Below are 11945 nucleotides of genomic sequence, written 5' to 3'. Positions count from 1 at the left end.
GACTTTGTGATCCAAGAAATGTGTAGAGCGGGTGGCAGAGTGGGGGGGGGGGGATGGTTGAGTGTGCATATGGTGGGTGGGGGTAGTGCGTAGGTTTTCCCAATAACAAAAAAAATTTGCAATTTATGGCCCTCGTGCTGCTGCTGCTGCTGCTGCTGCTTGCTGTTGAATGATGAAGATCGCAAGCGATTTTTTCAACATTTTTCCCTCACATTTAATATATATGGGAAATATGTGAAAAATCTGTAATGAAAACCGAATTGAAGTTGGGGCCAGTCTTTCTTTGTTGCTGCGCTTAAGGAAAATATAATAATTTATTATTGTTTTTTGTTATTGTTTTCTGTTGCTCTCTTTATAACTGCATTTCACTTTTGTGTGTACCGCAAACGATGCGTAATTAAATTGTTTATTGTTTATTGTGTTTCTTTCTTTCTTTCTTCGCGTTTTTTCTACCCCCTCTTGTGCTGTGCTCTGCACTTTCTTTATATGAAGGGTACTCGTAATTTATGCGCACATTTTAATCATACAATTGTTGAATGTTAAGTTCATTGCCATCCATCCTGCTAGACGCAAAAATACTAACGAATATATTTTCTCTCTCTCTCTCTCTCTCTCTGTTTGATTTCAGGTAAGAGACGAATCGAATCCCTAGGGTAGGGACAGTACTGAGGTCATGCGTGAGAAATATCCCATAAATATTTGCGACAATTAAAAAGCCATTCTGGCTGCTGGGCCCCAAACAAGCCGCTGATTGATGGACTTGAGCTTGAGAACGCCACCAATCGAGCCACCAGTCCAACTGGTTTCTGCCCCCTACCGATTGCGATACCGATTCCGAGCGCGACTCCGACTCCGATTGGAACGGGTTGGGTTGACGGCGATGACGCTGGGCGACACGTGTAGCCGCCGCAGACCACTTGATATGCCCCGCCGCTCACTCATTATGTGAGTGAGGCACAAACCTCAAATAGAACGTAGATACGTCTGGTCTTCCATCATGGGCTGTGCGGCGGCTACTGCAACATGTGGTGGCACTTCATCAAGGGCAGTCTACAGTCTGCAGACTGACGCCACAATCGATGGATGGCAGGGAACGGCTGCTCGAAATGGTGGCTTGGCTTGCTTCGGCTGGGCTCCGTTTTGCCGTTTGGCATTCCGCGGTGTCTCTTGGCTGAACAACAAACAAATGTTGCCGACACCATCGACATTTGCCGCTACTCATCCTCATACTCATCTCGTGGCATGCAACGTTTTCAATGTAAACGCCAATTGATTATTAACGCGCCAAACCAATTACATTTCGTACTCTCTGGCTCTCTCGTGTCTCCATCTGTGTCTGTGTCTCCTTAAGAAGCCGCCAAAGTTCAGCTCAAAAGATCAAGTCTTTGAATACCCTAGCGAGTGGTACTTCTATTCTGATCATTTGATCAAAACACTTTTTCTGCTTCTTAGACTTTGGGAATGAAGTTGCAATTATTTATTCTAAATATTTCTATTTTGAATATTTTATCTTTAATATTTTCTCTACGTGAAGAGTATTTAAACTTTGGGGTTTTTGGACTATTACTTTCCTGCCTGCTGGATGTTGCATGCAGCATGAAATGCAGTTCTTTGTCCCAAAAGACTTGAAAGATCCATTCAAATGAGATGCGTAGAAGAGTCTCAGTCTCAGTCTCCGTCGCTACACGGCCAAATAGGGAAAACCCTTTCGACTCCCCGGACTCTGTCCTCTCTCGTGGTCGTGTCCTGGTGGCGGCTGCGGCTGTGGCATCTCGTGCTAATCGCCACCAACATGCCTCTGACCCTTTTATGGGCAACATGCAACGGGGAACCGTCTTGATTGGATCGCTGCTCAAAGGAAGCGACCGAGGGGGACACTAGACAACACAGTCGTCGTATGCTGCTGCTGTGGCAGCTGCATATGGCAAATGCGCCACACTTAGTGCCACAACAACAACAGCAACGATAACGGAAGTGCCTCGTTGTTGTCTCTGAAAGGCATCGTGAGGGGAAGAACAGACGTGTGTCTGGACTTTATGTTGATTTTAATCACAGCGACGTGTCTTAAATGGCCAAATGCATCTCTCTCTCTCTCTCTCTCCCACTCGTTGCTTCTGTCCTCTGGCTAAGGGCGACACACGCGACGCCCTGCCACACGGATTTCTAATTTAATTGACGAATGTCCACAGCCACAACAACCCATTGAAGTTTCTGCAGCCGATTTGAGGCGTGCGATAAAAGCAATTAAACTGCATGACTTTTACTCGTCGCGCATATTTGATCCAAGTCTCCTCAAGGCGCCACCATTTAGAATAGAATCTGGGAATGGGAATGGGAATGGGGGAATCCAATAAAAGTGAAAAAAGTGCAGCCCATTGCTCGTTCGATCAATTGCCAATTCGATCAATTTTTGCACTAAGGCCAAATCAATTTTGTTTCTCCCCCATCCTTAATCCCTACCCTGGGTGAGAGAGAGTGAAAAGAGAGTGAAGTGAAGACAATTTTGGTCTGGCAATGCTGTGCTGCTTCTATACACACTTCCCACCTATCGATTGACAGTCGCCACATCCAATTAACAGTTAGGAACTGTCTCTGTCTCTGTCTGTCCGCCTCTCTGCTGCTCTGCCTCTCTGTCTCTGTGCTTTTTCATTCATTTCTGGTATTTAGCACAGTTTGACGACGTTGTTGCTTGTTTGTTGTTGTCGTTTGCTTTTGCTATGGCCAAGACAAGACAAGACAAAACGTTGCTTTTAATTGATTTTGTGTTACGTTTATCCATTTAATTAAATTGCGTTCGTATTAAAGATGGAATTATTTCTCGTTAAACGAGAACATACATCATTGGGGGGGGGTATCAATGTCTATAAACAATGTTGTGCGTGTGTTTTTGTTGCACTGAAATTTGAACTGTAATTAGTGCAAATATGTGAGATATTTCAAGGCTATTTCGGGGCGATTAAAAGTACCGTAATAGTACTGAAACTCCGACCAGAGGTCGAAGCGGCATCGAGGCGGAGGTTTTTATGCGCAGATCTCTAGCTGTTCAACCGACCGAGGGGCGCGGTCGCATGACGCGTGATCAATTAACACAAATATATAAAAGTGAGATCAAATTTCAAAGTACAGAAAGATATTTTAATCGATTCGTAATCTGCAAATCTCATCGCAGCTAATCTACAGACACTCAGTGTCGTTACTCAATAGAGCGAATACTTGTAGCTGCTATTCAAAGTGTTCAAGGTTCTAACAACTCCTCCCTTACTCTCGCATATAAAATTCTACTTAATGTTCTGTGCATAAATGAATACTTTAACAATGACTCAGGCTAGAATGTAACTATTCCGTAACCACCCGTTTATTTTGAGCACTTTCTGAGGTTATCCCGTTGAATTTTGAACTACTCAGACTCGAAGTATTCATTTTGCGGAAACTACCTTGGCGATATTTGATGAATAAAAACTGTAATTTTCTATGCAACGAAGCAGGCAGCTTAGATCCCTGACAGTGTCTGTCTGGCACTCAACGAGCACCCAAGACGGGAGACGAACGATGTCGGTTAATGACGTTGCCGGTTTTTCTGTTTGTTTAACCCATTTATTATTATGTCTTTTGCCATGCCATTGATGAAAAAGCAAACAAGTTAAGCGGCTTTTAATTGTATTATTTTACAGTACCTCCTAAAGTCAAGCAAAGTACATAAATAGAAGTGAAGTAAGGCGGACAGACAGACAGACAGACAGACAGCTGTTGAAGTGTATCACTTATAACAAATTGTTGAGCAAAAATTATTTAACCACTATCTAGCCTATAAATTGTTGCCAATTCGCAGCACATACCGCAAATGATTGATTCCCCAAAAGAATCAAAACAACAATGACCTTCGTTTTTATAGAGACACAGATATGTCTACGGTACATAGATTGTTTGTAGAGTTATTAAAGCACTAGTAGGGGGTCTGTTTCGGGTTGTTTAAATTGGAAATATGCAGCGGAGCGGGGCCGACAAGCCCATAAACAAATCAAGTTCAATCAAAGAATTTCTTGTCGTGCTGCGGCCTCACCTGGGAGTACACATTTTTGTGCCCATAAAACAGGCAGCAGGGGCACGTATTCCAGTTTATTAATTGCACAACAAGCAACAAAAATAAGGGAACAAACAGAAAACCTTTAAACATATTCGAGGCACATGCCCGCCCTTCTTCCTCCATGGCTGTAGGAGATAGAACCGATCAGAACTCAGGCTGATGTCTGTGGCGACTTTATTATAATTCAATATGTAGAACGTGTTCGATTTTGAATGTTTTTTACGGCCGAGACGGGGGCTCCGTGTAATCGTAAAGTTCGCTGTTTGCTGATGTCATTAATGGTCGAGGCTCTTATGGGGGCTTATGGGAGGATAGGGAATGCCTTGCCGTCCTAGAGTCTCTGGATTCTCGATCGTGAGAACAGCATTAAAGGGGGCATGAAATGTGATGACATAACATGAGGCCCATTAAACTATACTTAGTTCCAGATACTCGTACGAGGGTAGCCCTCCAGCCCCTGCTGATACGAATGGTACGTGCAATGAACTGCTGTTTGAAGGTGATCTTGAAGGCTGATAGAGCGTCCGCTGCCTCAGATTCAATGCCTACATTATGCAATGTGAATTGTGAATATTACTCTCCGCAATTTCCGCATTTTAGACACACAGTGTGTCTAGCCATCGAACAGGCATCCCATGAAATGCGTTAATTGTCTCCGCCTCCGCCTGCAACACTTTTATTTCACCTTTTTTTCTTGCATTTCTTTTGGGATATCGAATTTCCATGTTGGCGCGGGCAACTAACAGTTAATAATTGCTGTTGTTTAAAAATTGTTTAACCGAACTGTGCACTCCCCCTCCTGTTGCTGTTGTTGCTGCTGCTAATGCTTGTGGCAGCGACTTCATCCTCCCACAAAATGTTGTGCAATATGCGTGTATTGCAGTTGCCGTTGCAGCTGGTGCTGCTGGTGCTGCTGGTGCTGCTGGTGCTGCTGCTGCTGCTTCCTGCCTCGCGTTTACAACATGTTTCTTGTTAAATTATTTGCTCAACACGAAATTAAATTTTGTTCAGCATTTTGCCACAAAGGAAGAGGTAAAACAACAAGCAAGAGACCAGGAGCCACCAAAAAACAAACAAAACAAAAGTCAAACAAAAAGAAAAAATTTGCATAACTTTGCTGCAAGCGGCCAAAAGCTTCCGTTAACAATTAAAAGTGACTGTTAAAAGCAATAATAATTATTGCGAGCCAAAGTCCGAGGCACAGGCGTAAAAAGTTCGATTTAAAACAAACAAAAATGAGACTTTCAAGCGAATCTGACACTTGGTATCTCTGCAACTGCACCTTTTGGCTGACTACCGGCTATAATTGCGGCTTGCTGCAACATCTTGGCTTTCAAATATTCTCGGAAATATTCGCTGCACACATGCACAACCACTTCCTGGTTGCCACAAACGGATTACGCCCAACGCCCACTTAACATTTAACAAGTATATTGCTGCCACAAGGTGGCTGTCTGCCTGTGCAACAAGGTGCAACAACAACAACAGAAACAGCAACAGCAACAGCAACAGCATGAAAATCAAATTCGAAAATGCTTAAAAACGGCACTCTCGAGCTTATGTTTTTGGTCTTTTTTGCATGCCTCGACTGTTTACGACTTTGTTTTGAGCCCCCAAAAAACATAATATAGATATATATCTCTGTAATTTTGGCTTCGACCGGGGTTTTTATCTGCAATTGTGTTCCGCTATTCCCAGCCCCATAAATGTTTATGGTGATTGATGCACGCGCTCCACCGCGCGCTGGCTTGCCGGCTCTTCGCCTTCTCTTTGGTTAATTAATTCAGGTGAATCCACCCACTTGTGGCTGCATCTTTATGGCCATTCATAAGTGCGTTCCCTCGGGCCACAGGCGACTTTCCATGGCCAGATAAGGTTCGAACAATGACTGGCCTCTCCCGATTAGATTACCCATTAAATTATAATCCAAATATTAGCTGATAGCAGGCACCATACATATACATACGAGTACTCGTATAAATAGCCTGATAATGGCCACACACACACACCACATTGACGATTTCATGATGTCTAAAAATATGGTCTAGTACGTCAGTGCCGTGCACAGGACAAAGCCAAGAATTATCAAGGTTAATTTTAGTTTATCGCAAATGATCTCTGGATGTGCAGGTATTCGAGGAATTTGTGCGTTTCTTTTTCCAATTTATTTTGTGGACTCGGAAAGAGTTGCAACGCCAATAGACAATCATTTGAATGGAAGATGAAGCTGCAGAAAGACTGAGACCTCTCTCTATTTAGTGATTATCATTGAATTTAATCCCATATCGAGCTGTCATTTCTGTGGCATGCAAATATCACAACAAAGTATGGTCTCCAAACCTGTCACCTGTCTCCATCAACTCTTTATAACTGACCAGAGCAATAAAAGACTAAAAACGAAAAGCCAGTTGGGGCGCTAGAAGTGATGAGAAGAAAGACAGACGGACGAACGGACAGTGTAGAAGAAAGCAAACTGGGTTAAATTCCATTCAAAAAGCCGGCTTACAGCTTGTTCTGCTTGCCCGTTGGTTTTGACTCTCTCATGGCTACTGGGAATGGGCATAACCAGCGCCATTCACCAACAGAAGTACCACTTAGACACCTCTCTCGCCTAATATTTGTCTTACATAGTTTTAGCCGACATTTGTCGTGCGTATTTCTGTATTTCTGTATTCACACACTCGCGTGAAAAACGCGCGAGAGCGTGCCAGAACACGTTTTGGCCAGAAAGGCCAGCTCTCCACCCCGCTCCGCTGTGATCTGATCTGCTTGCTCTTCTCTTCGTCTGTACGACATTGTACCGCTAACTGGTGTTTCCACAACGAGTTGCCACCATGAGCCAAGTCGAGTTGAGTCGCCCCTGTGAAGAAAGATGATTGACCAGGCAGCAACAACAGCAGTCGGAGGCCCAACTGTAAATCGCATTAAATATTTGTTAACCAGCAAAACGAAACGCTGTGTGGAAATATCTGAAATATTTTCTCCGCTCAGCCGGTGGCCGCTGGTGCGCAATCGCAGTGGCAGTGGCAGTCACAGTCGCAGTCGCAGTCGCAGTCCTACGATCGAATGTCACACGTGTGCTGTGGCCCATGCCGCATCCAAACGCGTTTGGCTTTGGCCGCTAAAGAGATGCCAAATGCATGGTAAGAGACCTGGTCGGGTCTTGGCCAGGTTTTTGGGGTTTTTGCCGGTTGAAATGTCAGCCTGCGCCTCAGTCCCGGGGCTCCACTGATGACTGGTTTCGGCCTGCTTGCCTGCCTGCCTCTCCAGGCTGCTGGCCTTTTGGTCAAAAAGGATGTTTTTTCTGCGGTATGTTCAGGTGGTGCGGCAACTTTCGTTGTTTTTTATTTCCGCAACTGCCTCCATTTTTATTGTTGGTGTTATTTTCATTTTTGCTTCAACTGAAAGTGAAAATACGGGTATTTATGGCCAAAAGCAAAAAAAAAAAGCGTATTTGCCTGCTCGATGCAGATGTTGACATAACCATCGATGGTATGTGATGTGATGCGATGCATTGCGGAGGGGGGGCTGAGGCTCCATATGAAACTGGTTAAGTAATAATAATTTGATGTACCATTGAGAGATTTGACTACCTGCCAGCTCCTCTTCTTGCAGTGATGATGGCATTCTTTCTTATCTCTTGATCTTGTTTTGATCTACGTGCTAGAAACACATGCTCTCGCAATTGCTTCATTTGCATTGCTCTCTCTCTCTCTCAGTTGTTCCTTCTTCCGCTCTCACTTTGTATTTTTCTATCCGTCAGCAAAACGGGACTCTCTCTCTTCAACTTTGCTAGCATTTACGCACGCATTGGAGTCTTCTCTCTTTCGCCATTCTATTGATCTGTCAGCAACAACAAAAACAAGCTCTCTCTCTCTCTCTCTCAGCTCTGAGCTTAGTTCTTTCTGCCTTTGTTTTGATCTTCTTTTCTTGTTGCTACATAAATATGTTTATTAATTGACTTCACGACCAACAGCTACCCCTTTCATATTCGATTCGAATGCGCTGAACAGACGACTCGAGTCCCCCGTTGACACTGTTCAGCGTGTTTGGGGTGTATTCTTCGGGCGAGCTTTATTTGAAGAGTCCACAAAAAGCCTGAAAGCATTTTCGTGCTCTTTAAAGGCAAACAAATTATTTCTGTTTGTTTAAATTTGATGATTGTTTATCAACCATTTAGGGGAAAATTGAAAGAGCAAAGGGAGTTGGGGCGGGAGGGAGTATGGTGTGAATCAGTTGGAGAGGTGCAAATGAATGTACATACGGTTGAAAATCTTAAGCAGCACGAAAAGCTTTTAGAACCTTTACCTCAAACGTTTTCCCACACACGAAGCTGAATGAAAGTCTCTCCCTGCCAGCACTTTTGTTTCTCTTTAATTGATTATTTCCAGGCACCGTGATGTGTGGGGCGTCAGTAGTTCTTTTCTCACGTCATTGCCTGCCCAAAATGCCTTTCAATAAGTAACCAAACGAAAGACCCGAACCAAAGCACACACACACACACCCCTTTGAAGCTGGCCGCCAATCCAGAGATCAATCCACACATAAATTCTCTTTTAGCACTGTTGCAGGCTGTGCCTGAGACGCAATGTCTGGGCGAGAGTCGGGGTCTGGTTTAGAGTCTGCTTCTGTGTCTGTTTTTTTTTTCCCCCGGACATGGGGACATGGACGTGCCACTTTTTGGTCCAGCTACCAGTCGGCATGGCACTACATATTTGCTTTGTCTGTGGCACGAACGCGTTCGAACATCTTTGAATAAATACACGTACGCTGTAGAATTTTGTATGAATGGTTTTTCCACATGCCCCTTAAACGGCCTTAAATGCTGCCTAATGCTTTAATTGTCTCATTCATTAATTTCCCCGAACTGGGGAGTGGCTTGCAAATTTCTTGCAAATAAATTTGGCAAACACTTAAAATTCGTTCAGTCATCAAAAGTCACGCACAAGAAAGCAATTTCGTAATTAAAGAACGATATAAAATGTATGTAAATAACAAATATGATTAACAGGCAGGAAAATATAAAAAGGAACCATTTGACGGCTTGTCAGCTTGTAGCTTACAATAAGTGGACTCTGAGTCAATCTGGTCGCTGGGCTGGGCGTGTCAGGCATTATAAAGTGTTTCGATGCCGGATATATGTATATAAATACTACACTCGCATTTATGTATATTGAAAGCTCTTCGAGTGTGTGGCAGATAAGCAAATGAGCAGATAGTCGAAATAAAAATACTCGTCAAGTGACATAAAGCGGAAATCAACTTTTGTTTAAGGCTAAGAATGTCTCCCAGATTCATTTTTCAATATTCTTATTAGCAACATGTTGCCAGACATTGGGGCAAACAATCCCTGACACCGGGGACCGCCATGAATTGGACTTTGGCCCCAAGGCAATGGCAAAGGCAAAGGCAAACGCAAACAGCGACAATAGCAACTTCATAAATTTGTTAACACCGACGCAAAAGCCACACAAGCCACAAAGCGAATAGAGGCAAAAATGAGCCAAAAGCGCAACAGGACTATAAAGAATGAATGGTTGTTGCTGTCGGCATCAGAGACTGTATCTGTGCTGTTGTGAGTGTGTCACCCACGCACACGTGTGTCCCGTCCCGGGTAACCATTTCCATATTGCCATATAACATACAACGATATTCCATCTACCAACCATATCAACTTACTCACCTACAGACCAAGTTTGTTGTGGCATGTGGAGAGGCAGTAGAATGAATGGGTTGCAAGAAGGAAACTTAATTTGCTGCCATTAGCAGAGAGCCGAGAAATTCGCGCTCAAGGAACAGAAGACTTCGTCTCTGTCTCCTGGTTATGTCTTTGTACGACGTTTGCCTCCAACACCCACTACTTGTTGCATTCAAGGGTATATGTGGCTTGCGCGAATGAAACCCCCAACAATCTGCTTGAGGTATCTCTTAGTCTGAAATGTCGACTATATACGCGGTTTCTGTTTGCGCATTTTGTTGGCTCTGTGCATAAAAATAGAATAAAAAAAGAAAATTAAAGACGAGTTAAACACAAGTTGCCATTGTGGGTTGTGTTTGTTCTTTGGTCTTGGTCTTGGCAGCGACTTGCGGCTATTTATTTAAGTGAATTGTGAGTAATGTTGTCTGGCGCCATGTGGCAATCCGTACTCAGACGCAGGAGAAAAATACATACGAGTAGAACTAGCACATCAGTGGACATGGCGGTGCCAGGTATCTATACCCTATGAACTTTAGAGGGACGGGACAGTCCCGGTAGCGTCCCACCTTTGATTGCAAATTCAATTTACAATTTTAATTGCATTGACCATGGCAGTGGCAGTGGGCAGTGGGCAGTGGTGGCCATCAAATTGCATTGAGGCAAACCCGAACGCAGACGAGTTTATTGATTTTTCATTTAGCAAAACCATTTGGATTGGTCTGCAGATATCCATGAAAACCTGAAAGCTTTTGTTGCACTTGTTTCAATGCAATTATCCGGATGGCTGTGACTATTTATTTTGCACTTGTCAGCAACTTTCCACCCGATCTTGACCCTGGGAAAAACGGTCCAAAAACTGACATGTCTCTGAACGGCGCGATATTAGTTAGTGTCCTCTCATGTCCCATGTATTGCCTGAACTTGAGTTTGATTTGTTTGCCACTCACCATATGCTCGCGCTCAATTTATATCCATGTTTCTGATTTTTGTTTCGCTGCTGTTTGTTTTTGCAGGTCACACATCGGACGACCGGCCAGGTGATGGTGCTGAAGATGAATCAGTTGCGGGCCAATCGACCCAATATGCTCCGGGAGGTGCAGCTGCTGAACAAGTTGTCGCATGCAAATATCTTGAGGTAAGTGGCAAGACTCCAATCTCTAATCTGAGCAGAACAATGCCAGCTAAATATAAAACGGGGACGGATGCGACTGCACTAAAAAAAAAAACAAAGTTTATATTTCCTGAATTTGAGAAACAAATCACTAAAAGAAAGCTGCTCTCTTGACCATTCTGTCAGCAGACACAAATCAGATAAAGATCTAAATTACTATTGGAATTCTTTTCAAATCTCCAAGTGGAGATTGTAAGTTCATGTACAATCCATAATTTTTCGAATCAGAAGTAAACAAGCAAATCGAGCGCAGCTTACACTTCGGCTTATGGGTCAATGCCATGTTGTGGTCACTCCGTCCGGCGGTTGAGTCATTCCCATTCCCATCCATATAGCTGCATCTCGCTTTTAATTACAAACTTGACTTTACTCTGAGACTTATGAATGACTGTTATTTCACTCTGATCTACAGCTAAAAAAGTACATATGTGTACATTAATATGCCCCATGTACATATACAGTAGATGTTCCTTTAGTTTGGATAAACATTTGACGATCATGTGGCCTCAATTGTTTACGCATTCAGTTCGCACCTCGCCATTGAATTGACCATTCATTCAGTTGAGTGTATTACGCAAACAGTTTAAATGGGTTCATCCTGAGGGGCTTTGCGAGTGCTTCGAGTGCTACACGAATAATGTGTGTTGTGTTCTCCGTCAGATTCAATTCAATTTCGCATATTTTATTCACAAATGGGGGCCATCACATCAACATCATCATCATCATCATCATAATTCCTGACCTATGCTAAAAACCAACAACAACATTGTTAGGCAATGAATGATTCACTCGGACTCGGACTCATGTCATGGGTTCTGACATCTGTTCTGTGGACGGGACAAGCTGACTAAACTGACATCATTTACGAGCGTACGAGCTTATCCACATGCTTATAGATATTACTTTTATTTTATTGAGAGTTTATTTATGGAAATAAACAAACAATGTTGTTTATGTACATATATATATGTATGTATTTATGTAGTTGCTTT

At 43.3% G+C, this 11945-nt stretch overlaps 1 protein-coding gene across 2 annotated transcripts in view; it reads left to right on the top strand.

Annotated features, from left to right (window-relative positions):
- Window positions 1-11945, top strand: part of LOC117589962 — a 50123-nt gene that overhangs the window by 24080 nt on the left and 14098 nt on the right. For both annotated transcript variants that reach the window (XM_034282262.1, XM_034282263.1), the window contains one exon: window positions 10796-10917. In XM_034282262.1, coding sequence (XP_034138153.1) covers window positions 10796-10917 — 122 coding nt within the window. The remainder of the gene's footprint in view (window positions 1-10795; window positions 10918-11945) is intronic.

This window comes from Drosophila guanche, unplaced genomic scaffold, assembly GCF_900245975.1.
Source record: "Drosophila guanche unplaced genomic scaffold, DGUA_6, whole genome shotgun sequence".
Taxonomy (NCBI): Eukaryota; Metazoa; Arthropoda; class Insecta; order Diptera; family Drosophilidae; genus Drosophila; species Drosophila guanche.
Note: the sequence above shows the minus strand (reverse complement) of the source record. Positions and strands in the feature narration are given on the sequence as shown.